At 33.7% G+C, this 27,987-nt stretch overlaps 3 protein-coding genes and 1 pseudogene across 3 annotated transcripts; 3 read left to right on the top strand and 1 right to left on the bottom strand.

Annotated features, from left to right (window-relative positions):
* The first annotated feature begins 2,371 nt into the window (after window positions 1-2,371).
* On the top strand, window positions 2,372-6,824 carry LOC100797963 (probable CDP-diacylglycerol--inositol 3-phosphatidyltransferase 2). Its single transcript, XM_003537666.4, has 11 exons — window positions 2,372-2,664; window positions 3,235-3,363; window positions 3,741-3,825; window positions 3,924-3,973; window positions 4,962-5,001; window positions 5,124-5,168; window positions 5,255-5,320; window positions 5,441-5,555; window positions 5,636-5,692; window positions 5,789-5,887; window positions 6,501-6,824. Exons 2-11 carry the CDS (start codon window positions 3,297-3,299, stop codon window positions 6,558-6,560), a joined length of 684 nt encoding a protein of 227 aa, XP_003537714.1. The 5' UTR covers window positions 2,372-2,664; window positions 3,235-3,296; the 3' UTR covers window positions 6,561-6,824.
* A 1,115-nt stretch (window positions 6,825-7,939) lies between these two features.
* LOC100789338 (arabinosyltransferase XEG113) lies at window positions 7,940-15,533 on the top strand. The gene is made up of 13 exons (XM_006590703.3): window positions 7,940-8,271; window positions 8,584-8,880; window positions 9,015-9,220; window positions 9,594-9,699; window positions 10,115-10,371; window positions 10,547-10,682; window positions 11,101-11,195; window positions 11,293-11,346; window positions 11,985-12,098; window positions 13,650-13,748; window positions 13,847-13,966; window positions 14,777-14,863; window positions 14,967-15,533. The coding sequence occupies exons 1-13, from the start codon at window positions 8,127-8,129 to the stop codon at window positions 15,132-15,134; spliced, it is 1,884 nt and encodes a 627-aa protein (XP_006590766.1). The 5' UTR covers window positions 7,940-8,126; the 3' UTR covers window positions 15,135-15,533.
* A 121-nt stretch (window positions 15,534-15,654) lies between these two features.
* LOC100788808 (pentatricopeptide repeat-containing protein At4g19220, mitochondrial-like) lies at window positions 15,655-19,246 on the top strand (annotated as a pseudogene).
* A 1,590-nt stretch (window positions 19,247-20,836) lies between these two features.
* On the bottom strand, window positions 20,837-26,028 carry LOC100797423 (ABC transporter E family member 2). The gene is made up of 12 exons (XM_003537665.5): window positions 25,776-26,028; window positions 25,594-25,679; window positions 25,411-25,508; window positions 25,207-25,324; window positions 25,031-25,120; window positions 23,425-23,729; window positions 23,115-23,310; window positions 22,551-22,736; window positions 22,195-22,467; window positions 21,574-21,819; window positions 21,324-21,461; window positions 20,837-21,242 (listed from the first exon to the last, which is right to left on the bottom strand). Exons 1-11 carry the CDS (start codon window positions 25,876-25,878, stop codon window positions 21,342-21,344), a joined length of 1,821 nt encoding a protein of 606 aa, XP_003537713.1. The 5' UTR covers window positions 25,879-26,028; the 3' UTR covers window positions 20,837-21,242; window positions 21,324-21,341.
* Between the last annotated feature and the right edge of the window lie 1,959 nt (window positions 26,029-27,987).

Below are 27,987 nucleotides of genomic sequence, written 5' to 3'. Positions count from 1 at the left end.
GGGAGTTGCTATTGACTCCAAAATTATTGTCAATGATCCTTCTAAATGGTTGTTTCTTTCCAAAAATGTCTTTCGCATGAAAACATGTTTCTATTGTATAATTACATGCAAAATCCACAACAAAAGCGTATTTTTGCTATAGTACAAGGGTTGCAAACAAAATATAAAATAGAAACATGTTTTCATTATTGATTTTGTACGTGAAAACATGTTTTTGTTTTATATTTTGTATGTAACCAGTACAATTGAGTATTGGATTTTGCAAGTACTATAATGAAAATATATTCTCATTGTTGTATAGGAAGTTTGTATAAAATATAAAATAAAAACATGTTTTTGCATACAAAATCCAAAATAAAACATATTTTCGTTGTAAAATTTGTACGTACCCCTTATACTACATCGGGATCACAATTTTGTGTGTCTTCAACACAACGAAATCATGATTATATTAAAAAGCGGAGAGAGAGGGGTGGTAAGGTTTGAATTGAAGGGTAAAAAAGTCTTTTTCATGAATTTTAAAAATTTATAGGGACCATAACAATGGTTGTAGGGACAAATAACAACCTCCATTTTACATTTATGATGTTATTGTCATTGTGTGTGCATATAGATTTGAAAGTGTCCAAGATAGTTGGTTTGTAAATAGATGGAACGATCCAATTAACTCTCGTTAGATTGACTAAAACTTCCTAAAAAAATATTGAGTAAAACTCTAATTTTTCAGTTATTAATATTATTATTATTATTGTTATTTCATTTTTTAAATTTGTTTTGATTAATATTTTGAAATTTAAGTTAACCTATGTGAACAGTAAATAAATACACTGACACCTTAGTTTTATTATTAGTACATGTTCTGTTTTGATAAGTTTTTGATTCAAGAGAATAATTGGAGAAAAAGAGAGATTAATTAACTTTTTAATTTTTTATAACTTAATTAACTTTTTAACTATTAATTTGATGTGGCTGAATGGTTAAGTTTTATTGGGTTTAGTGTAAAAAAAATTACACATACAATCCATATTTAAATTTCTCTAACTTTTATCAATAAACAATTTATAATAGAGGTAATCATACTTAAGTATGGTTAGGGATGTACCTGGGTCGATTTGGGTGGAGTTTGTTTAAACTCATAATTCAATCCAAACAATTTTGAATAGGTTGATTTGAGTCGATTTTTTAAGAAAAAATAAAACTCAACCCAAATCAACTAGTTAGTAAACGATTTGAGTTGAATTGAGTCAATGAATCAAAATATTTTAATTTTTCAGTTATTTTTTAAATTTTCATATTTTTTATAACCCATATATATTACTTATAATTGTACATGTAGTCAAACACTAAAAAAAAATCCCAGGGAAGAATTGTTGTCATGTTCATCATATAAACTAACAAATCATGTTAAACATGATTTAAAAATTAAAATATAATAAATAAATACCACACCACAAAACTTACAAAGTCAAAAACTAAAATTATTATATCATAATTTAAAAATTTCAATGTTTTCAAATGAGTGAGAACAGAGTGAGAAAGAGGACTTTCTCTTAATTAAAATAGTATTTATTTTTTTAATATATAATAGTAATAATAATAATAATACAAATTAATGCGTAAATCATCGAATTGACCCGTTCAAATATTAAAATTTGTGATCTAACAAAAGAATTCAACTAATTTAATTGATTGAGTTCGAGTCTATTTCAAATATAAAAATTATCCAACCAACTTATTTATGTTGGATGAATGACTCGTAATTTAAGCACCCTTAAATAAGACTTTTAAAATAAGGTAAACAAACTTCTTTTCTGTCCAAACAAATAAGGTCGGCACTCAACACAATCGAACTTAACGAATAAGATAAACTTTTTTTTTTTTACATAAGCAGCGTGCAAAAGTTGATTAAAAAAAAATCCAAATTGAATCAATTCCGAAACTTTAAACAATTTGGCTTCTAAACCAAATCTGAGAATTCCTTTTGAAAATCAGTTCGGTATCAAATTAATTTTAAAAAATGGATTCAAAATCATTATGATTTTAAAAATTGATTCGGCACTTAAGTGAAAATTAATAAATTAAAAGTAAAAATATGATGAGCATGAAGATGAAGGAGCTAACAGCACAAGCTACAAACCACGACAAAAGATACGGCAGAAACATTAATTAATAACGGGAATTTTCTTTTGATGAACATTAATTAATTAATAACTCAAAAAAAAAAGTGAAAGTTGTATTACACATTTACACTTCACGACTTATAAATAAATAAAGTTGAAAAGCAAATGTAGTATTATACTTTATGACTTTATTTTAAAAAATGAAAAAAGTTATATACTTGTTAGAATGTTCTTACATTTTTTTTTATAAAAAAATAGAAGTTCTCATTGTAAGACTTAGGCTTATTCTGAATAAATTTTCAAAATGCAACCCCGTTGTAATTACAATTTTAAGTTAAAAAAAAAAAGAAGCCCTTATACTCTTTTTGTTGTTGTCTTTGAACGTATACTACGCTAACTTCTCTTTCCCGAATCTTTTCCAATCTCCCTTCGCCGATCCTTCGCGCGTTCCGCCACCACCTCCGCCGTTCTCAGCTCCCCGCTTCCGGAAAATTATGTATAGTGTTTTCTTGGCTGCTTCATAGTCCTCCCTCCCTTGCCACCGGTATCGCAAATTTTTCTCTCTTTCAATTCCCTCCCCTGTATTTCACTTTTAGCTTATAGCATTGGAGAATAATCGATTTCCTTCCAATTTATTGCGTGTTAGGGCTCAGCGTTGTCAATGCAATGCACTTGTACAACGAACTTTCGATTTTGTGACTTGTAGATTCGAATTAGGAACTCTTTTGATTTGGCATCGATTTCTGATTTGACTTTTTGCTGCTAATTAAATTCACAACATAAAAAAAATAATAAAGATTGAACTAATAATTAGGTTGCCAGTAACTGCTATTTGGAAGGTTAACTTATTGCGGAGAGGAGAATTAGTATTTTTTATTTGCTTGTTTCTGTAGGAAAGAATATATATACTAAGGAACTTCATTATCAGATGATTTTTAGTTTTTATTATTTGTGTATCTGGATGAATAGTTAGTTTAGGTTAGGTAGATCATTGCGACTTAATGCACCTTCCATTATGGTTATGCTTATATGTGCATGGCGTGGGATGGGAGTATCTGTGAGCACGTGGCTTTATAGATTTGGATGAATTTCTTACTGGAAACTATGTATGCAGGTGAATATTTGATTGGCAATCCTGTCCTTATTAGTCAAGTTTTAGAATACAAAGAAGCTTCAATGGCCAAGAAACCAGGACCAAGATCCAGTAAATTGTCAGTGTACCTTTACATTCCTAATATAATTGGTGGGTATTTAGTTATACTGGTGGATTTTTTTACTTAGTTCTTGCATATTGCAGAAGCAATGGTGTGTTCTAATACTTAATCTGTTGCTAAGAATAATGGGATATAACTCTGATTTAGGACAGATGAACAGAGTGATACAGAAAATTTATCCCGGCACATTTTTTTTTTTTGAGGAGAACGTGGGGCTTTGGTACTCTTTATTTGATTATACCATGTGTTAGCAACTATTGTTTTAAACAAATGGAAGTTTAATATTGTAATTAGAGTAACACTGTTTATATTGGATTGTTCAACTTCAAGAGATTTTACTCAACTTCTGGCTCAGTTTTCTGTGAATACATTGTCTTAACTCCTGACCATGTCCATGGTGATGCAGGATACATCCGGGTTCTTTTAAACTGTTTTGCCTTCTCCCAATGTTTATCAAACAAAATCTTATTCTCTATTCTGTATTTTTTAAGGTGGGATACCATTTTATGGACTTTCTTTGGTATTGAGCTTTTTCGTCATTTATGTTCATGGAATGTGGGACATAATTTGGCTGAATTTGTTTTGCCAGCTTTGTATGTGATGCTGTTGATGGCTGGTGTGCCCGCAAATTTAATCAAGGTATAAACTTTTTTTGTTGATGTCAGATCACAATACATTTATCTGTTATGGTTTTCTTATTGAATTCACTTATAATGTCATTGTCAATGCTCAACTAAGAAAAATCCTTGACCACAATTTGTCTATGTCCACAATGGACACTATTGCATTTGCAATTTTGCATACACCACACTAACCTTCTTGGGCAAAAGTTGGTCAATAAATTGAGGGATAACTAATTAACTTTGTTTTGACTCCCTTGTGGTTTATAGCATTCTGATTATGATCTGCATTAATTTTTTTTGTACCCTTAGCTTCCTTCTGTTTTGTGAGAACAGGTAAAGTTTGGTTTTTTGCCGACTCTTTTACCAATTATTGAGTCCTTCAAAATCATCTGGAACTTTAAATCTGGAAAATCAGTTTGAAACTGAGGGAATGCCAATATATGACAGCTATAATTTGCTTAGATATTTCTTTGAGACACATTTACAGTATGAATTTGAGGTAATACTGATTTTCACACAATCCTAAGGTTTATGCTCTATGAACAAATATAGGTATTTTTCTACTACTTTTCACTTAACTATGGGTTATTTAGCGGCAAATTTAGATGAAAACATAAAGCATCCACCAAATGTGGATTCATCTTGTGCTGATTGCCAAGGTTAAGGATGTTTTGGTTTGTTCCCGTGATAGCATTTTGTTGACTGTTTGACTTTCACACTTTTTAATAAAACACTTTGTAGGCCATAAGAAGATAGAAGGATAATATGGCATATAGGCTAAAGAGGGTTGGCTTAATTGGTATGATCACACAGCATTTGTGAAAAGGTTGGGTGCAAATTTTCTGCCAAGCTCGTAGCATGCCCTAAATGGAATTGGGATAATTACCCATCTCCCTAAAATCCTAAATTATTTATTTTTATTTTGAAAAGACAATTATTCTGTATAATAAATAAATATATTAATCTAGCACTTTTTATTTTGTATTGTTATTTTTTTGATTCAGTGTCAACCTTTGGAGCTGTGCTGGACATGGTAACAGACAGGTTATTCTCTGCCCTCTTTATGCTTGCAGATCAAAGGAAATGTGATGATTGATGCTGTTATAACTTCTTTATGTTGTTCAATTCTTGTGTGCTTTGAATTAATGTGGCTTCCTTAATACCAGAATTAGCACTGCTTGTCTACTTGTAGTCCTTTCCCAACTGTACAAGTAAGATATTTTCCCTTTTAAGTTGTATTTCAGTCACCGTAATTTTAAGCATGTTCAACTGACTTTTGGGTTGAACTTGTGTAAAGGCCTGGCCTTAGCTTCTTGTCATTGCTCGCTTTAGATATTGCCAGCCACTGGCTGCAAATGTACAGGTAATGCATGTCAACTCTGTTTTCTCTTCCCTGACTCTAATTGTATAATTCTGCAGTTACTGGTTTTAGTCTTGATGGAGAGTTCATATTTGGATTTTTTTTTTTTACATTAAAATGCAGCACTTTCTTGACGGGAAAGACTAGTCATAAAGATGTAAAAGACAGCAGCAGCTGGCTTTTCAGGGCATACTATGGAAATAGGATGTTTATGGCTTACTGCTGTGTCTCATGTGAGGCAAGTGTAATGCCATCTTAATCCTGTTTACTTAATCCTTTATAGGTTCTTTACTTAATCCTGTTTTATCCTTTCTATAGGTTCTTTACTTAATCCTGTTTTATCTTGCCGAGAATCAAACAGAGAAACTGGTAGACGTAAGTGCTCCCTACAGCCTACTGCTGTTAGATTATCTAAGAAGTTTTCATTTGCTGTGATCATCATAGTTTCTCAATTTGTTTTTCTATTTCCAGGTTATATCAAGTAATTTACAAAAGATATCATTCCTTTCTCTTCTAATGGGTACTAGTTTATTTGGATGGGCAGTCAAGCAAATTATAAATGTTATCCAGGTTCGTATGTGATATATATATTCTGGATTTTTTTGAGGTGCTATATATATTTAGATTTTGACCACCCTACTCCATAACGAAAAGATGAGGAAGAAAAAACAATTAAAAAGAAGCAACACATTAGAGAAGAAAAGAAAATCTATTCAAAATCATGTGCATTCTAGTTTGCTTTTTCGGTTTAATTATCACAAACCAATCTTTTTCCCAAACAAAAAAAGAAGAAAAGAAATTCACTTGCGATCAAGTTTTTATATTTTAAGTCAGCACAAAACTTCATAAACTGTATTTTATTTAGTACAGTTTTAAAAATGTATTATACTGCAGATGGTGATTAGTTATGTCTAAGGATTGTATTAGACAGTTAAAATGTGGATTAAGATTCAGCACAATCAGTAACTAGCAGGTTCCGTGGTGCCTCAATGCACTCTTACTTGATTTTGAATATATTGACTCTTTATCAATAACTTAATATTATGACTTGGGAATTGAAAAGAGTTGTCTATACATTCTTGCTATATAAAGAGAGTCTTGGAATAAGAACTGATTATTCATGTGTTTATCTGATGTTTTTTATTAGTAATTAGTTGTTCATTAAATACACTTGTGATTTTAGATGAAGACAGCAGCAGATGCGTGTGTGCTTTATGACATCGAAAAAGAACACAAGAACTGATGTTTCTTCCATGACCAGGATCCCCTTGTCTTTGTTTTTCAATACCATGTGCGCTCAAAGATTAATATGAATTATCCCAGATGGCAATTGGGCTTGAATTGTTCAGTTTTCTATAATTTGTAATGAAAGAAAAATAACATACTGAACTGAAGAATCTACCTTTCTATATAGCAAAAAGATTCTGTAGCGCAAGGTTCAGTTCTTTTTTGTTTAGCCATTGTTTATCACACTGCGACGCTAAGAAAGATTTGTTCAGTTTTGAAATTGCAAATCCTTTTATAGGATTGGCTGATCGTGTACTTACTGCTTGTACTTGCATGCGTTTGATGAATTGACACGATGTCATGCCATATGTTCTAATTCTAATATGTTTTGTTGCTAATTTCCGGTAGTCCGCCATAGATGTCTGTGAATCTTATTCCCTGAATATAATAGGTGATAGATTAGTTGGGTTGGATAATGCTTGAGCAAGATAACTAGTACACAAGATTCACATAGAAAAGTTATATCCTATTTTTTTTTTTAATATTTAGATTAATACAACTAGATATCGTAATAATCAATCAATTGAATAACATTTTATTAAGGTAAAAATATGTTTGGGTATCGTGTAAAAGTTGAAAAATATCAATTTAGTCATAATAATTTTTTTTATTTAGTCTCTGTAAAAATAAAATATTTTTGTTAATCACGTATAAAAACATCTAATGGAGTTACCTTCGAGCTGCATACTTACTCGTATATGCTCCTGCTTTCTGGCTACACTGCGCTTCATCAGTTTTACTTAGGGTGTATTTGATTTAAAGAAATTTTTTTTTTGAGTTAAAATAAAGTACAAAATTTGTCTTGGATATTATTTCTGTCTCAAAACAAATAAACCCTAAATGAAAACATACGATATAATAATATTATACACCTTTTGAAATATACGGGTTTCCAACTCGACCTTTACAAGAAAACCCGTGGAAGAGCTATATGATACAATAATATTACACCTTTAGAAAAGAAATGACTAATTTTTCATCCTGCGTGCATAACATACATCAGTAACAATACTACTGCATGAGTTCCAAAGCATAATGCAATACATATGCGTAAACGGAATATTGGAAAAATCAATCGAAATCTTCAAATGAAACAGCAAGATAGTTATGGGCTTGACGGCAGAATTTTGTAAGAGAAGTAAATAAATAAATTTCAAATATTTAAATATTTATAAAAAAATAAAATATTTTAGTTATTAAAATTTATCCCAACACATCAAAAAAATTTATACTATGGATAAAAATCATTATATTTTACTAAAAAAAATTAAAATAATTATTTTCATGACTTTTAACAGCGTTTGTTTGTTTTATTTTTTTATTCCCACTCGCACTCACAGTGTTTGTTACAGAGTAGTTGAGATTCATTCTGGCAGAGTATTTTCTCAATGTTCATGTTGAACTGAACAGGGATGAATTGAGGGTTGACCTTTCATCACAGCACAACACAATAAGAGAGTGAAATTGGAAAAATGCCAATCTGAAAGGACTCTCTCTCTCTCTCTGATTTGTTCTTCGTTCGATGGCGTGTGAGGAAGTGGCTCATTCGAGGCCTCTGTTCCTCACGATCTACACTATTGTCATCGTTGGCATCGTCTTTTCCTCACTCTACGTCTTCTCCGCCATTCGCCACCCCTCCGCCATTCCTTCTACTTGGTCCCTTTCAAGTACCCTTTTTCCACACTCTCATTCATTCATACTTGTATTGCTTCCCTAAAAATCACACCTTTTCTCTTACTTCCCTTGAATGTCAAATACTCTTTTGGGAGAAGATATATAATGTTTGAGCATTTGACATTGGTTTCACTTTTGTTCGTGTGTCTTTTAATGCCTTGTTATTTGTTAATGGTGCCTTTTGTTTGTCACACTTTTCAATTCATTGAGCTGCTTCATGTTTTTTTTTTCTTTTTGACCCTTTATTTTGTTTCATAGTATGTGGTTGTGATTTCAAACCTTAAAAAACTGCGCGTGTCTTTCAGATGAGGATGTTCGTCTTACAGAACAAACACTCAACGGTTCTCAGTCGGAAACTGTGCATATTGTGCCTTCTGTTCCTCAGGAGGCACGAAAAATGAGGACAAGGCCTATTTTGAGTGTTCCTCCACGCAATAAAAAGATGCCATCTTTGAATGCATTCAGATTGACCAAAGAATTGGTTCAGCAAAGGGTGAAAGATAATATTATAATTTTGACCTTTGGTAACTATGCGTTTATGGACTTTATTCTGACTTGGGTTGAACAGTTGAATGATCTGGGAGTTTCTAATTATCTTGTTGGTGAGTCTCACGATTTAAGCCTTCTATTTTTCTCTATCATGTGCTTTTGTTGAGTTTTGTAATTGCCATTGTTAGAGATGCGTATCTGGTAGTGTACAGTTGACTAAAAAGGGTTCTGAAAATCTACCTTTTAGGTGCAATGGATATCAAGTTATTGGAGGCGCTTTATTGGAAAGGGATACCGGTTTTTGACATGGGCAGCCATATGAGTACAGATGATGTTGGCTGGGGTTCTCCAACATTTCATAAAATGGGGAGAGAAAAAGTTCTTCTGATCAACTTGATATTGCCTTTTGGTTATGAGCTATTGATGTGTGACACTGACATGGTTTGGTTGAAGGTACCTTTCTCCATTTCTCAATACAAGTTTAGTTTATATTTTTAAGGGTGATTCATATGCTAGCTTTGTTTTTATGAATCATCCAAATTTTAAAAGGAGCTGTAAAATATGTAGTGATTAGGGTGTTCCCTTTTTTACTTTCTTTTGTCATTTATGTTGTAGTAGTTTCTTTTCCAGCTTGCTAATTCTCTGTTATTATCTTGCTCCCACTTTTGTTGGTGCCACTAACAAGACTTTTTATCTGTTTTGTTCCGTGTGCATAGTCATCTTTTATACTCATCTTTAAGGAAATCGCCAAGCATATTATATGATTGTTCTTCTGAGATATATTTTATTCATAAAACTTATATGCAATTGTGTGATTGTGGAGCAGAACCCACTTCCATATCTTGCTCGTTATCCCGAAGCAGATGTTTTAACATCCAGTGATCAAGTTGTTCCAACAGTGGTTGATGATAGTCTGGAAATTTGGCAAGAAGGTGAATATGTCTTGGAAATGATCCGTATATGAATGATAGAGAAGCTTTTATATGAACTCTGTTTTCAGGCATTATTTTAGAATATCCTGTCACTCTTTAGCTATGGCTTTACATTAGAAGCTAGCAAAGCACTTTCAAATATGCAAACTTTGTCCAAGAGTCTGAAGTTTTTATTATATTATGTGTCTTCTCTCTATTTAGAAAAGAAAGATAATCTTATTGAACTTCAGGCATATTCTTTAGCATATCAAATTAAATACCACACTTTGAAGCTGTTTTCTTCCTTATTTTTGTTTTGAATCTCAATGCTCTTTTTCACTTCTTTATCTTTATCTCTCATTTTGTATAGCATCACAATTTCTTAGCTTTAATGGAAGAGATACTTATTGATGATTGTGTCTATCACCTTGTATAGTTGGTGCTGCTTACAACATAGGAATTTTCCATTGGAGACCTACAGAGTCTGCGAAAAAATTAGCAAAGGAATGGAAGGAACTGCTTCTAGCTGATGATAAGATATGGGATCAGAATGGTTTTAATGATATTGTACACAGACAATTAGGACCGTCAGTTGATGAGGACAGTGGACTTGTTTATGCTTATGATGGAAATCTAAAGCTGGGAATTTTGCCTTCGAGCATCTTCTGTAGTGGACATACATATTTTGTCCAGGTAGGATCTAGTTAACAATTACAAATTCCTTCTTTTCTGATTTTATACAATATCTACTTTCTGTTTTCTTTTACACAATTAACTGTCCAAGTGAATCTCGCTTGGACCCTGTGATGTAGAGAAACAAACTGTGTGCCAGTTTTTCCTAAGAATGTACTTGCATTCATGATTGTAGGCAATGTATCAGCAACTCAGATTGGAGCCATATGCAGTGCACACAACATTTCAATATGCAGGCACTGAAGGAAAGCGCCACCGACTGCGAGAAGCCATGGTTTTCCGTGATCCACCTGAATACTATAATCCTCCTGGTAATTAGTTATTTCTTGCTCAATTTTGGTTATCATGTAATTTGCTTCATATTCTTGTTCAATGCATGTGTGAACACACTAATTCCATTATCTGTCTTGTCTTAGTATAAAATTGTCAATCTAATGCAAAAACAGGGTTTTTTTTTTTGCTTCGAGTCAAACATGCTTTTAGGAACGAAATTCTGCTAGAAAACATCCTAACAAATAATTTTAGGAGCAAACTAAAGTTTGAGATTTCAAACACTGTGCTAGTGTGCTTGGAAGACCCAAATATAGATCCCAACAAGCATACAAGCTAGCATCATACATTTATACCTTTATGCTGAAAACCCAAAGTTAGCATTTAATTTTTCAATGCATTATTTTTATTATCTGCCTATGATTGATATGTTGACTCCTTGAAAGGAACTTTTTGCAGGGGGCTTCTTGTCATTTAAGCCATCTATTCCAAAAAGCTTGTTGCTAAGTGGGAATCATACCATTGAATCGCATTTTAGACTTGTTAATTACCAAGTATGCATGTATCGACCTGATCCTTTTCACTTCTGCATTTGAAACAGAAACTATGATGTTACATCTTCTAATTTATGTTGTACATGAATTTTTCCAGATAAAACAGATTAGGACAGCACTTGCAATTGCTTCCCTTTTGAACAGGACACTGGTGAGAACTATTTTCTGGGATCATAATGTTGAATTGCAAATATCTCATATCAGTAATCTCAAGCACTGTTAATTAACTTTTCTTATGAGTCCTGTAAATTATAAACCATTAGCAACTACATGAAATTTGCAATGAACTTCTATTTTTTGGCTCAATATTACCCATTAAGCTTGTTTGACAGTCCCTTAATACTTAATAATTCCTTTGCATTCTCTCCTCTTTAATATTGATGTAATTGATTTTTTACTAATCAATTCAATTGAAAGAACTAGCATACTTTCACTGCTCATTTCTCCCCCCGCCCCCCTCCCTATCATTCTCACCCTTTTCATAAATAAGATTCCATTAAAAAAGGCCAAAAGGCTATCGGTGTGGAAAAAGTATGCATGGAATTGACTTTCCCATGATTAAAGTTGCGAGCAGTCCTACCATCTAAAATAAAAAATGTAATAAAAACAATCTTTACAGCCTAACATGCTGCTATGGTTGATATATCTGTCAACTTTCTTTTAAACCTGGGGGCATTTGATACAGCTGGTTTGGTGATTAAGATTGACGGTTTCTCCTTTGTAGTTCATTTTCACTTCATAAATTATATAATTTGATCATAACTCAGTTCTTTATGTGTATATGTTTAGGTCATGCCTCCACTATGGTGCAGAATTGATAGGTTATGGTTTCCCCATCCTGGTGTTTTGGACGGGTCTATAACTAGACAACCTTTTCTCTGTCCTTTGGATCATGTATTTGAGGTACTTCTAGTTTGACCAAGTAGTTCCCAAATTGTTATTATTGTTCACTTATTCTTTAGATCGACTGGATTGATGAATAACAGCCTTAGAAATTTTGATGTCAAGTACTTAGTCCTCTCCAAAGCTTTTGAAATTGATGTTTTACATATTCACGTGAACTAACTGTGATGGTAGTACTTGCTTTAGATGTGAGAAAATGAAAATTGTAAAGCAAGCAGTAATGTTCTTAGTATTGGGGACAATGGGTTTCAAAAGGCATTAAAGCCATATTAAATGTCAATTTCTTACAGATTTTTGTCCCTGTGATTTTTCCTCCATGCTTATCCAAACTTGTGAACCGAACAAGGGTTTTCTCATCAAAATTTCTCCTTTTCTCTCCAATCAAATAGTATGTTAAACTTTTGGATTTCAATTTGTGGGATGACAAAAGAAAAAAATTAGTTCATATATATGTAAATAAAAGGTTTTTCGTTATAATTGTAGTTGTAGTAATGAAAGAAATATTGAACAAAAATGGGAAAATCTAAGTCAATGATAAAGTTATGACGAAGAAGTATTTTAATGGTATTTGTATTTCATAACTTTGAAAAAAGGTAAATGTAATTTTTGGCTTGAAAAACTTGTCAACATGTTTCTAACAGCAGCCCTCAAAAATCACAATTAAATTTGAGAAGCTGCTTACAGAGAATGGTCAGACACTTAAATATTACTCTATAATAAGCACTTTTCACTGAGTAAAAGCAACATACGTCTCTCAAAAAGTCAAACTAAGTTGCTATGCCAGAACCCCTGCCCCACACATTAGATTTCAAAGTTCTTTTGGTTTATTAGATCAGTAATATTTTACATTTATCACTATATATATAGACGACAATTTCAATTTTTTCAATGGTTCAAACATTTTATGTTTTGCTGCTTCAATAATTTATTAGTTCTACCTCCAGAAAAACATAGACACCAAGTTTGGTTGTGTGCTAATGGTTTGTCATAATTATCAGTTACTGCTATTTGATACAGAATCAAAAGGAAATGACCTTTGATGTGAATAGTTGTGATCAAATATGCCCTTATAATTTTAAGAAGCGCAAGGGATCTGGAGTCAGCTTGAAGAGTGGACATGAGTTTTCATTTACACTGTATTGCTCACCACTTCTAGTCCATAATATACATGACTACTTAGGTGTTTGATTCTGGTTCAAACATGTCCTGTTGATGATCCACATAAAATCAAATAAGGAAATTCTATGCTTTATTTTATTCAATTAATTGATTTTTTTTGTATGGTTTTAAAGTTTTGGGCTTTCACTAATTCTGATTTAATCTGTTTTCATGAATTAGATGTAGACATTAAGTATTGGATACTGAGATAAAAGCCCTGCAGATTAGTACTACGGAATATCAAACCTTTTTAATTCCCCGTGCACATTAGATTACAATATTTAATGTAACCTCTTCTCTATCTTTTATTCGTCTCTGCCTCTCCCCTGTTTACATAATAAAAAAACATTTTGTCAGTCTTATGCTCAGCTATGGAAATGTACTCTATTGCAGGTAAATGTCATGTTGAAAGAACTCCCAGAGGAAGAGTTTGGCTCTGGAGTAGATATTAGGGAGTACTCAATACTTGATAATCCCTCCCTCCCCTCAGAGGTGAATAAATTTCATTTCCATCCACATTTGAAATTGTGAATTCTCCTTTCTTGTTGTATCTCATTCACTAAACTTATGCCCGGGGTCTTGACTTTCAGGTGAAGATGTCATGGCTTGATGTTCAGCTCTGTAAGGATGGAACCCAAGATTGTTTTGCATCAAATAATACCACTGTTGGGGGAGTACTCAAATTTCCAAGGCATAGCAATGAAGAAACGGTATTTCAAACTTGATGCATTTAATGGTTATTTCAGCTCTAGACTTTTAAGTTCTTCTAAATCTATACCCTATAAAGTACATTGGTATGACTATGACAATCTTTGTGTGTCAGATCTTTTTTGGTTGTACCAAGTCTATTTCATTAACTTGCATTAAGGTTAAGGATTAGGAGCTGGTTGGAAACCTCACCTAGAAAACATGGTTGATTGGTGGGGAAAATTTTTTAGTGGCCAAGTTGTCATGTATTACTGCGAACCTGAAATCTAATTCTGGGTCCTAGAAGAAATGATACTGGAAGTAAGAAAATCTTACTTTGGGTCAAAAGTTATTTTAGTATCTTCTGTACCAATTACCCAAAATGACTTTTGGATGAATATTCCCAAACATAAAACTCATTCTTCTTTCAAAAGTAATTCCTTAAAATTACCCTCAAGTGAAGACTTTTTTTCTACACCAATTACCCAAACATGTAAGATGATTGGTCTCTTGCGTGGGCAGTTTTTTTTTTTTTTTTCGTGGAAGATGAAGACCATTGTTCTAAGAATTGCAGAATGGGGAATTCTTTTCGTGTAGGCAGTAACCACCCTTACCAGTCTCATGCCATCAAAATTGAGCCCTTCCTTTATCAGATAATCATAATGTCATTGTTTTTTTTTTCATGTTTTTATCATATAATTTCATGGTTGTTTACAACTATTTTTTGGTTGAGGAATGGATGAGGGATAGACAAAGAACTACAAATAGACTATGCACAATTATCAGTGTTTTATTTAAAATATGTTGAATCTGGTTGGTTTCTACATTTGCAGTACATGAAAGTATTTTTATCATTCAAGGATATAAAAGTCATTCAGTTCTCTTCAATGCAAGATGCTTTCTCAGGTTTCAGTGACAAGGCAAGGACTACTACACTCATTTCTTTTGAAGTTTCACTTTGTGTGTAAAAAACGCAAATAAATCCACGTTTATCATGTCCTGATCTATGCATTATTTTATCAGGAAAGGGAAGATAGATTCAGAAAACGTGTTAAACGGTACACGGGTATATGGTGCTGCGTGCTGGATCACACTCCTGGCCACATTTATTACGATATGTACTGGGATGAGAAACCTGAATGGAAGCCAATCCCTCCTCAAACTTCTGCAGATGATCATCCACCTTGGTGAGGCCAACTTCAGGATCATGTTTGTTAAAACGCTATGGACAGGAGATACGTGGAAGAGATTTATTAATGATGGTTTGGTTTCCAACGTCAAGACCAAGATGTATACTTTCGGAAGTAAAGAATATGTATCCACATTGAGGATGTTGTTGGAGACATGAGACAATATGGTTCATGTGTAACAATGGGAAGAACATGCTTTGTATCAAGTTTCCAACATTGCAAATTGGAGAAATTGAAGCTGACATTTTCCTAGATAAGGATGCAGTTTTTGAACGCTGATGTCTCAGTTGATATTGAATTGCGCTTGTAATTAAAAATAAATAAATAAATACCGAAGACATTCGAATGTACCACTCCTCTCTTTTATTGCAAACAGGAAATTAGATGTTGCCTTTTCTAATTTTGGTCATCTAATTAGCTTTAACTGTTGGGAATAATGGCTTAAAAAAAAAAGTTGGGAATAAATTCCTAAAACTCCCTAATTAAAAATGTTACTAAAATGCAAAACTCAATTAGCACTATATTCTCAAAATACATTGGCTAACTTGACAGTTTAAAACAAAGTTTTTATTTTTGGGTACAAAAACAAAAGTATTTGTAGCACCTAACTATATTTATAGACAGTTGCTTGCATCACACTTAAGAAGAGCGATTGAACTAGTTTCATCTCTAGTGACATGTGACTAGACCAAGACAACAAAGTCATGAACGCAAAAATATTCGAGTTTAGCAACGTTCAAACACCGCTACAATCTTCTTTCCTATGAATAAAATAGAGTAATTACGTAGGAGCTATTCTGCCGCTATGCACAGCCATCGAAATTGCAAAGTTCAAAAATTCGTGTTCGTCAGCGCAAGGCGGGGTTTTTCGTAGCTACAATCAAGAATGAAGTGAAAATGAGGACATTGGTAGTTTTCCGATTGCCGCTGAAGCACGTTGCAAGATTGGCCAATGAAAATTTAGCCTTGTTTGGACCAAGAATGTCACCATTATCCCATTTAATTTATAACTAGAACTACCAAAACGAGAACTTCAGCATTGTTAAGCGACACAGGGTTTCCATATACACTCCTCCCATATTATGCAGCGTCATTCAGCTGTTTGAGGAAATGCCATAAAGACATCTACTTGTGAGAGATATCCATTTTGAGCTTGTTGATTACATCAAATTGTGCCTAAAAAAAACCCAAAATTGTGACTGCTACTGTTTCCCATTGTGCAGCCTTAAGGATAGGTGCTCTAGCTCCCCTCCCCACTTCAACATCTCTACTCACTGATTATTCCAAGGGTTTGTTTGACGAGATTTACAATAGAGATGTGCTTGATTGGAATGCTATTGTTTCAGTATCTCTTGAAAATAACTGCTATAAAACAGCAATTGACTTAAAGAAAATGATCAAGGCCCAAACTGGGTTTGATTCCACTACTCTATTGCTTATGGTTTCAGCTTCGTTTCATGTGAAAAACTTTGATCAAGGACAGGAAATTCATTGTATGAGCATAAAATCTGGGATGCTTGTGGATATCAGTTTAGGCAATGCTCTTATTGACATGTATGCTAAATGTGGTGATCTAAGCTCTTCTGACTCTATATGAAGAGATGGAATGTAAAGATATAGTTTCATGGAACTCAATTATGAGAGGAAGTCTTTACAATAGTGTTCCAAAGAAAGCATTGTATTACTTCAAAAGGAAGACTTCTTCTGAAGAAACAGCAGATCATGTCAGTCTATCTTGCGCCATTTCAGCATCTACAAGTTTGGGAGAGCTGGCTTTTGGTCAGTCCATTCATGGGCTGGGAATCAAGCTAGGCTACAAGTCACATATTTCAGTTGCCAACTCTCTCATTTCATTATATTCACAATGTGAATACCTCAAGGCTGCTGAAACAGTATTCAGAGAAATAGCACTTAAAGATATTGTTTCCTAGAATGCAATGATGGAAGGATTTGCTTCAAATGGAAAGGTTAATGAAGTGTTTGATCCTCTGGTTCAAAAGCAAAAGGTAGGGTTTTTCCAGCCTGATATAGTGACATTAACTACCATACTTCCACTTTGTGCAGAAATGATGCATCCCAGAGAAGGAAGAACTATCCATAGATTCGCAATTCGAAGACAGATGGTATTTGATCATGTTATGTTACTGAATAGCCAGATAGAAATGTATTCAAAGTGCAACCTTGTGGAGAAAGCAGAGCTCTTGTTCAATTCTACCACTGAGAAAGACTCGGTCTCATGGAATGCAATGATATCTGGCTATTCCCATAACAGGTATTCTGATGAAACTCAAAAATTGTTCAGAGAGATGCTACGTTGGGGTCCAAATTGCAGCTCATCAACTTTTTTTGCTATTTTCATCCGGCAACTCCCTTAATATTTATACTATCCATCTTGGAAAATCAGTTCACTGCTGGCAGTTGAAATCTGGATTTTTGAACCTCGTTCTTTTAATAAATACTCTCATGCACATGCATATCAATTATGGGGACCTTACAGCCAGTTTCTCAATTTTGCATGAGAATTATGCTTTAGCAGATATAGCTTCATGAAACACTAATTGCGGGGTGTGTGCGATGTAACCATTTTAGAGAGGCTCTAGAGACTTTCAAGTTGATGAGACGGGAACCTCCTCTAAACTATGACTCTATAACCCTTGTTAGTGTCTTGTCTGCCTGTGCAAACCTGGAACTATTCAACCTAGGAAAGTCTCTCCACGGCCTTGCACTTAAGTCTCCTTTGGGATCAGAACTCGTTAATTACAATGTATGACAGATGCAGGGACATCAATAGTACCAAAGTAGTGTTTAAATTCTTCTCTACTCCCAACCTGTGCTCATGGGATTGCATGATCTCAGCTTTATCTCATAATAGAGAAAGTAGAGAAGCACTGAAATTATTCCGCGATTGATAGTGGGCCGCAGACCAACAGGCCCATTAGGATTACCTCCAAGCCATATTGGATGAAAGATTTTTACCAGAAGTGAATTGGGCCTTTATGTTCAGTTACTTTGGGCTTTCGTTTTTATTTGTTTTTATTTCCCTAAAGTTATCCACTGATTGGATATATATGTGTTTGTATTGTGAGATAGGCAATGAATGAATTATTTACGTTTCTTTTCTTTATCAGTAGCTTAGTTAGTGTAGTCTTTGATTGGGCTTACCCTTGCTATCTATAGCTCTCTATCAGCGATCTTCAGTTCGAACCAAATGAGATCAGCATCATAGGTGTTGTCTCAACTTGCACTCAAATTGGTGTCCTAAGACATGGAAAACAAGTCCATGCCCATGTGTTCAGGACTGGCATTCAACATAATTCTTTCATATCAGCAGCTCTTATAGATTTGTATAGCAACTGTGGAAGATAGGACACTGCCCTCCATGTATTCAGACATGCCAAGGAGAAGTCAGAGTCAGCTTGGAATTCTATGATTTCTGCATATGGATACCATGGAAAGGGTGAGAAAGCAATCAAACTCTTCCATGAAATGTGAGTCAGGAGCAATGGTGAGCAAAAGCACTTTTGTTAGCCTTTTATCAGCATGCAGCCATTCAGGACTTGTGAACCAAGGTATTAGGTACTATGAGTGTATGTTGGAGAAATATGGAGTACAACCTGAGACTGAACACCAAGTTTATGTGGTTGGCATGCTAGGAAAATCAGGTAGATTGGATGAGGCTTATGAGTTTGCTAAGGGGTGTGACAGCGCAGGTGTATGGGGAACTCTCCTAAGTGCATGCAACTACCATCTCAAGTTAGGGAAACAAATTGCTCAACGTCTCTTTCAACTTGAACCTCAAAATGTTGGATATTACATATCATTGTCAAATATGTATGTTGCTGCAGGAAGTTGGAAAGATGCTACCGAGTTGAGACAATCTATCCAGGACTTGGGTTTAAGAAAAACCGCAGGTTATAGCCTTGTAGAGATGTTGGTTTGTGATTAAAAAAAAAAAGAGTTGTTGTTTTCTATAGAGAAAGCTATTCCACTTCAAGTTCAAGGAGTAAATAGTTTATTTACAGATTGCAACTTTTAAAGAACAAAATTTAGGTAGGTAGTTTTACTTTTATTGCGTAAGTTGTCGAGACGAAAGATCAATTTTAATTAGAGAATAAAATTTTAAAAAAAAAAAAAGCTATGAAACTACATGTAAGTTGCCTTTGATGAAAATCTTTATCCAACATGGTACAGAAATATAACGATACATGACAAAAAATAGTACATACATGTAAATAATTTTTATATCATCAAGCAATCATAAATGATAATTTTGTTGGCTTTGACAATCTTAAAAATAATCTCTAGCATTATTTGTGATGTATTGGTTGAAAGTAAAAATCATACATCTCATCGCATGAAACATTCTTTTTTCTATTAACAACTGTTAAATTTTTCAAATAATTCACATCTGACAGACAAAAAAATCAAGCCGAGCCATGATCACCAGAAAAAGACATCTTGGGTTACTCCAAAGTCCAAACAAAATAATATTGCAGTGAGAACCGCAATAATCCAACATTACGGATAAGCAATTGCCTCATGCACCCCAAATGTTTTAAAACTCTGATTTTACCATCCCTTTATTGCAGAATGGTCATTTCACAAGTGTATTGATATTTCGAAATAGTTATTCGAGAATATGATTATATTTTAGAATAGCTATTTTTAAATAAGTTTTCTGAATTACCTGTAAACATTCAGAATAATTATTCCAAAATAGGTTGGCAAATTTTCTTTTTCTTGATTTTCGATTTGAGGATGTTTCGTATTGAGAAAGATGGGTTTTGTGACGAAGGAAAGACATGATGGTGAAAGGTGTAACTTGAATACATAGCTGCAATAGGTTTCCCTCTCTTCCTCCAGGGTTCTATTCACATACATGGATGATGAATTCAATGGGGTAGGGTTCGATAAAGGCAGACAGAACCAATAAAGCCATCATTCACATGGTTGCTTTGAGTTGGTGTCTGAAACTAATTTGGAGAAACTTGTTTTTGTCAAGTAGGTAGTAGTGAGGGTGTTGGGTGGGGCATGGTGGTGGGTGAGGTGCGCTGGGTGCAGGTGAGGAAAGGGGGTGCTGACCATTACACAAAGAAGGATAATTTTGTCTTTTAATTATTATTTTGGGTTGCAGGAAGAAAAAAGTAGTGAAGGACGTAATGACCCTACTACATGTATCCAGCTTACTCATTACTCAATGTATTACCCATCCAAAAAAAAAAAAAAAAGCTTACTCGTTTTGTCTCAAATATAAATAAAAAAATCAATTTACGTTAACTAATTAAAAAACATTTTTTATTAGACCTTAATATCATAAATAAAAAATAATAATTAAAATTAACACCTCAGTTAAATGAAAAATATTCTAAAAGTAATAAAATAAAAAAAATAAAATTTTCTTATATTTAAAATCGAAATATCTTTTTTTTTTCGGAACAAAAAAATATTTTGAGACCAGAGAAAATACAGTTATATTATATTATTTTTTACATTAATTTATTATTCCTTTTATTCATCTAGCCCAACTGTTGAATCATTAGCAGATAATAATCTCCATTTATTTTGTAAAATTATTTTCCGACATTGAGAGGGAATATAATAAATAACAACCACCCTTCAAATAAAATCACATAATAGCCGCAATTTCATCTAAAAAATGTAATGATATATATCCACGAAGATATCAGCCTCAACGACAACATATTCCAAACAGAAGACATCTATCTAAATTAAGTAACATGGAATGAACGTAAACTTCGTTACATACTCAACTGAAATTGGCGATAAACTCAGTCTGACATTATGAATGTTCCTCTGGACTTAGGACATCGAATGAAAACCATGACCAATATAAACTCATGTAATATTCAGATTCACCCACCCAAGTCGTAGCAAACCTGGTGATGAGTAACTGCACTAAATATAAGGGTAAATATACAAAATGCACCAACCAACATAGGGCTTGCAATTGCATGCAGGCTCCTCTATTCATTGAGAAAGATGCTTTCATCGGCAAAAATGGCAATCTTATATTTCAAGGCATGAACTGAACCAAATCTGAGATCCCATGAAAAGCTCAAACAGATGCAAGGTTGTGTTGGTGAAAGAACTGCAACAATAGAAAGCATAGTTAGTTTCCATTTGCCACGAAAAGTATTCTAAGTGGAATTACAAATGCACAAGGACGGACCAGCCCCAAAGTATGAACTCAGTCATCAAGGTAATAATAAGACCCGGCAGACTTTTGTTCTCTGTCCTTGGTTGAATCAAGTTTGTTGATCCTTGGGCGAAAATTAGTTGGGTCCCTTCTAAATGTGATATCAAGATGCTGCAGAAGTGATGGAATACTTTTCATATGTCATGCATGTATAATAAGCACAGAACACCAAGACATTGAAAGGAAAAAATTAATGGAACCATAGAAAGGTAATGAAACTTACTGATAAGAAAAGGTTCATCCCAGACAACAATGATTGCGGAGTATTTGCAATACAGTCAATTGATGGTTGGCCCTCATAAACAATAACTCTGTCTGCAAGATATGTTGCCATGATGAAATCATGCTCAACGACAAAAGCCGTTTTCTTTGCATGAAGAATAAACCTCTTAATGACTTTGGCAGCAATAATTCGCTGTTCAGAATCTAGATACGCACTTGGCTCATCTATCAGATAGATGTCTGCAGGCTGTTATGGTAGGAGAGCAACAGATCAGAAAACTTAGAAAAGTTATTTGGTTTGACATAAAAAAAAGTTAATGGACACATAGACAGCACACAACAAAACCAAGTGATATAGTTCAAAAAATCTGGCCACAACATCAGCATTAGTAAAACAGCAATGAATCAGGAAACGTTATTGCTATTTAGATTTAAGAGACAGGAAGTAGTTCCAAAAATTTTGACAAAGGATTAGCACTAAACTCATTTTCATTATCTGGAAAGGCATCGCACTTGACATCACCACCTTATAGAAAACTATGCAAGAATGTAAGGAGGAAAGAAAAAGGGTTGAGGTGAATAAATAATGTCAAGCAGTTCTCACGGATGAAGCTTATAATACCTTTCCAAGACAGAGACACAGAGCAACTCTCTGCAACTCTCCACCAGAAAGATTCACAACTTCTTGGTCCATTAACTGTTCAATAAGAAGTGGCTTCATCACATCTGACACAAACTGGGGATGAGTATATGCATCACGTATTTTTTGATGTAGCAAGTGCCTAACAGTTGATTGGAACTTCGGGCTAATCTTCTGAGGCTTGTATGAAACATTAAATTCAGGCATCTCCACCTCAGATCCACCTTCTATGGTGTCAGGTTTCAATAAACCAGCCTGGATAATACCGGAACAAGGTGAATAAATGTGTTGAAGAATTACTTAGTTCCATTAAGAAACAAGAATGACCAAAAGAATACCAGCATTCGAATAAATGTCGTCTTTCCTGTCCCATTCTCACCCAGCATCACAATAATCTGAGAATCAGTAAATTCTCCTTCAGCTACACGAAGTCTAAAATTGCCTTGAGTTTTGCTCATGGTTGGGTATTTGTATCGAGCATATGTCTGAGCTTCCTCAGCAGTTTCCTGTGGAGTCTCAGCAACCTAGACACAACATGAGACCAGGGTGTGTATGATAAAATTGAAAATTTTGTTTGGATTTTAAAATTCAGTAGAGAAATTTAGAGTAATGAATAATTAAGCACTGATTTATGATGTTTGAAAATACTTTTGTTTTAAGGTGCTGAAAGTATGAGCATCTAATAATATAAAGAATGCAACAGTAACACTACATGAAATTGTTGCTGGATATTCAGTGACCTCCCATATGATAAATATTTTTCAGCTCTTCACTCAATTATATTTTTGGCATGTCAAAACAAACACCACTAAGTTTCAGTGTTGAATATTTTCATTTTCATCACCCAAATTGGGTTTATGATCAGAAAATGAGAGGAAGGGGGATGCATAAATAATATATACCTTGAAGGTGAGTGAGTCATCACGGAACCTAAGATTTTCTGTTGGAACAAAGCCAGCCAAGAAAATGTTAATTCCTTCTCTGACCGAGAAAGGAAGTGTCACCACTCCATATGCACCAGGTTTACCATATAGACAGCAAATAAAGTCCGATAAGTAGTCCAAGACACTAAGATCATGCTCAACAACAATTACATAGCTGGAAAAAGTGAAAAGCAAACAAACTCAATATTTATCCTGAGAAGTAATTCAGCATAGAACAGATGATATAGACAGATTTCAAGCAGATTTACTGAGAGAAAGGGGCTCCAACCTATTAGGCCTAAGCAATGATCGAATAACTTGGGCAGCTTTCAGCCTCTGTTTCACATCAAGATAACTAGAAGGTTCATCAAACATGTATATCTCAGCATTCTGGATCGCAACAACCGCAATGGCAAACCTTTGGAGCTCACCACCCGAAAGATCACCAACATTACGATCTATAACTTGATTAAGCTCAAGATCAGCACAAAGCTCCTCCTTCTTCTCTCTCTCATCTTTCTGGTCTAGCACCTGCCCCACATTCCCTTGCACAGCTTTTGGAATATGGTCAACATACTGAGGCTTGATGATAGCCTATATATCATATACAAATATATTAAAATATAAGCATAGTTGAGCAATATGGTCATCATACAAGGGCTTGATGATACTATATATATCATATACAAATATAATATTATTAAAGTTAGTATAATTAGTAGCATGAAGAAAAACTATCTTCTAATCAGTATACTATATGATCCGAACAAAATTCAAGCAAACTTAAAATTAATGAATGTTCAGAAAAAAAATGTATGCACAACACTGGCTAGCCTATCAAGTAACAATAAAAAGGAATTTTCAGCAATAAAGGTTGAAGAATTCTGTAGTATAGCTACCTAAGGATTACAATGCCTTCAGTTCAAACGCACATCTATATATATTACCAGGCCTTCAAATTTTGTAGTAACATAATAATAGTTTGATGATATGGTTAGTGTTACATTCAGATAAACACAAACACACACATTGTTGCATTCCGAGAAATATATGATACAGTCTCCTTCGCAGTACTTTGGTGAACTACGACTACTATCTAAACATACTAACTAGGGCAATATAATGCTACAGACTACTGAAAGAACAAATATTATTAATCAAAGCAGTTAGTAATTAACTTGGACTTTTCCCAGTACTTTAAACAATATCTATAATGTAAGTTGTAACTGCACATTGTAACTTCTTCTACATATCACTGCCAAATGGACTCACAAGTCACCACCTTTTCAGCTATGCTACGTCAGTGTCAATGTGATATGCTGTATAAGTTAGCCATCTCAAGGAGTAAATAGAACACTGTATCGAATAGTGACCATATCATGGTAGAATCTCAGAAACTGGCCAATCAAGTTTATTGTTCTTCATATATGTTAATTTTTCTTTTATTATCATATTCTGCAGTTTTTTTAGTACACTTTGTATATATATATGTATAATTTTTTCATTAAAGCCTCCATGCTTCTCCCACTGTCTATAACACCATCTTCCATAATTATATGAGCTGCCATCCACCATAGATAACACTACAATAGAATAATAAACTTTTTTGACTCCATTCCCAAACAATGCTAAAAATTTCCGTACTCTCTATTCCCAACTCCCAAATTTATTGTATCCCTTCTCAGTTGAAGCAATTCTAACACACTAGGTTCATGGACTCACATATCACATAATTGGCTATTGGTCCAGTAAAAAGATTAGAAAGAAAACAATAAATCCAAATTGGAAAACCACACTAGGAGCGCGTCATCATTTAGTCAGTTTTACACTGCCAGAATCCAAATAACTAAGACATAACGACATGCATACATATTGAACAAGGATGCAGACATCACCTTCAAATCATCCTCTAGAATCCGAGTAAAATAATTCTGCAGTTCAGATCCTCGAAAATAGGTCAAAATTTCCTGCCAATCAGGGGGATTCTGCAACCAAAAACCCAAAATCAAACAAACGCAACAAAACTCCCCAAACAATTCAGCAGCAAAGAAACACAAATTCCGGCTATTACAGTGAATCGACCCAAGTTCGGCTTCAGTTTCCCGGCCAAAACTTTAAGAGCGGTGGACTTCCCAATCCCATTAGTCCCAACCAACCCAAGCACCTGCCCGGGCCTCGGAACCGGCAACCTGCCACCACAAATCAGTCCATCACAAACCAAACAAAACAACCACAGCCTCAAATTTCTCCAGTGAAACAAATCAAATCAACTCACCTATGCAGCTTAAAAGTATTAGGACCATATCTATGAGTAGTATCCCTGTCCAAGTCCTTCGGCAAGTTGATAATCTGAATAGCTTCAAAAGGACATTTCTACACAAAGCAAACAACAATCTCATCACATAAACAAAACCCCCACCAGCTTACAACACAATAACAGTATCTCCAATAACAATACCTTAACACAAATACCGCATCCAATACACAATTCCTCCGAAATGAAAGCAATCTTGGACGAGGAAGTAACCTCAATACACAACCTCCCTGCAATCCAAGTAAGTCCCCATAAAGCTCCCATCAGAATTAAGACAGAACCAAAAAATTAGGGTTTCGGCGGAAAAAGGGGGAATTAGATCTTACCGGTTCTGACGACGGGGCAACTCTTCTTGCACTCCTGGCGGCACTTTTTGGGCTTGCACCTGTCGTTGCTGACGATGGCAATACGCGTCAACCGATCCGCCATGGCGCCTCAAACACTTGTGAAGTTTGAGATTCGTTTTCCCTTTTGGAAGAAAAAGAGAGTTGCGATCGAAGAGTGCAATGAGTAGGCGTGTCGTGAGAACGTTCAGAAAATCATATAGCATAGCATTAGGGTTACTTGCTTCACCGTGCAACTGAAATAGGGTCGGATGGGTTTTATTTCGGATCGGGCTTTGGACAGATCCTAATATTCCTTTTCTCTATTAAAATAGTTTTATTATATATGGTGAAACTAATAAAAGGTGATTGTAATCCAGACTCAATTTTATTTATCCTAAATCAATAAAAAAATATTTATATATTAAAATTACATCATAAATAAATTAAAAATTAATTTTAGTGACATTTTAATTTTTTATAGTAAAATTTTAGTTTATTTTAAAAAAATCAAATATTAAACTAATGAAACATACAACAAAAATAAATGCAAGTTTTTTTTGCGAAATGAAAATTAACTGCAAATCATTCTACATTAAATTATTCATTTGATTTCTATAATTTTACATAATTTTTAGTCTCTACAATTTGTATTTTAGCCTCTAATTTAAAAGTGATTTTTTAATCCTTATTATTTATATTTTAATTTTTTTTAGTCCCTAATTTTTTTAGTTCTTGTAATTTATATTTTAGTCCTTACTACAATCAATATATATAGAGAGAGAGCTACAAATTAGTTATAAATTATTAACTATTTTTTTATTACAAATTATCTGACCATAAATTAGTTACAAATTACTTGTTAATATTTTTGTAGTTAATTATAATTGATAGTATTACTCATATTTTGATGATAAGGAAAAAAAGAGAATTAAAATATAAAATATAAGAGTAAAAAAATTACTTTTAAATTATAGGAATTAAAAAGGAATTAAAATACATAAAAAACCACTTTGAAACTATAAGGACTAAAAAAGAATTAAAAGGTAAATTATAAATATTATAAAAAACACTTTAAAATTATAAAGACGTAAAAGTACAATAAAATTATAAGAATAAAGTAATTATACCTTAATTAAATAACTCATTATTAAAATAAAATACCAAACCTGCTTCTCTAGCCCATTTTACAATGTGAAGAAACTAAACTCTAAAAGGATTTTTTTATTGAGAGTTGTATATTTGAATTCATAATTTTTAAATATTTTGTCAAGTTGTATATTTAATTTTTTAATTGATTTTAGTAAAAAAAAAATAATCATCTAAATTCATCAATTTTTGCCTATTTACACGATGATAACCCTCTTTATTCCCCAAGAGTTAATACTTCAGGAGATTCAAAGTACTCAAGGAGCCTTTATTTGGGGCGATCATTCAGGGCATGGGAAAGTGCAAACAGTTAATTGGGCTACAATGATCTTGCCAAAACAGTTTGGAGGAGTTACAATGTATAAATTATGAATAAAGCATGCTTGGGAGTTTCGATCAGCCTCTAGGAGCCTATAGTATGAACGTCCGACACTGAGCCAAGATAATATAAAATGCTTAATGAAGTCAAATTGCATGATTCTTGTCCATGGAAAACCATAGCCATTTAGCCAAAAGCTTCGGCATGTCTTGCTACTAATTAGGAGGTTTGGGTTATAGGGAATAGAAGGACATTGAATGTATGAGCAAGTGCACGATATTGTTTTAGTACTAAAAAAACTTATAGTTCCATCTCAGAGTTATTTATTCTCGCCTATCAGACTTTGTTGTTGTGATTGTGTATCAGGGGCCGCACTTTTGGCTAAGTAATTATCACAATCCGAATAACAATTGAACAATTAGAAAGAGTAAGGATTGAAATTTGATTAAGAATAAAGATAAAAAATTTAATTGGATAAAATTCAGACTTAGAAAACTTTCAGAGAGGAGGCGTGTGGTGAGAACGTTCAGAAAACCATATAGCATAGCATTAGGGTTACTTCTCCACCATGCAACCGAAATCGGGTCTCTGGATCGGTTTTATTTTCGAATCCGATTTTGAACATATTCTTTTTTTTTTCTTCTAATGTAAATCAAAATGTTAGTGAAAATAAAAAGAAAAAAATGAATCTCTTGAATTGGAGTTAGAGCCTTGAAATTGGGCAAAAGCTGATCAAAGGTGATTGTA

This window comes from Glycine max, chromosome 11, assembly GCF_000004515.6.
Source record: "Glycine max cultivar Williams 82 chromosome 11, Glycine_max_v4.0, whole genome shotgun sequence".
Classification (NCBI taxonomy): Eukaryota; Viridiplantae; Streptophyta; class Magnoliopsida; order Fabales; family Fabaceae; genus Glycine; species Glycine max.
This window is presented reverse-complemented; position numbering and strand designations above follow the sequence as displayed.

Excerpts from the sequence above, each read along its gene's own strand:
- LOC100797963 (XM_003537666.4), top strand. The coding sequence starts at position 3,297 with ATGGCCAAGAAACCAGGACCAAGATCCAGTAAATTGTCAGTGTACCTT. Across the intron at positions 5,002-5,123 it reads CTGGACATGGTAACAGACAG|AATTAGCACTGCTTGTCTAC; the intron begins GTTATTCTCTGC and ends CCTTAATACCAG. Across the intron at positions 5,693-5,788 it reads AAACAGAGAAACTGGTAGAC|GTTATATCAAGTAATTTACA; the intron begins GTAAGTGCTCCC and ends TTCTATTTCCAG.
- LOC100789338 (XM_006590703.3), top strand. The coding sequence starts at position 8,127 with ATGGCGTGTGAGGAAGTGGCTCATTCGAGGCCTCTGTTCCTCACGATC. Across the intron at positions 10,683-11,100 it reads TGAATACTATAATCCTCCTG|GGGGCTTCTTGTCATTTAAG; the intron begins GTAATTAGTTAT and ends AACTTTTTGCAG. Across the intron at positions 13,749-13,846 it reads ATCCCTCCCTCCCCTCAGAG|GTGAAGATGTCATGGCTTGA; the intron begins GTGAATAAATTT and ends CTTGACTTTCAG.
- LOC100797423 (XM_003537665.5), bottom strand. The coding sequence starts at position 25,878 with ATGGCGGATCGGTTGACGCGTATTGCCATCGTCAGCAACGACAGGTGC. Across the intron at positions 25,121-25,206 it reads CGAACTTGGGTCGATTCACT|AATCCCCCTGATTGGCAGGA; the intron begins GTAATAGCCGGA and ends TTTTGGTTGCAG. Across the intron at positions 22,737-23,114 it reads ATGACTCACTCACCTTCAAG|GTTGCTGAGACTCCACAGGA; the intron begins GTATATATTATT and ends TGTTGTGTCTAG.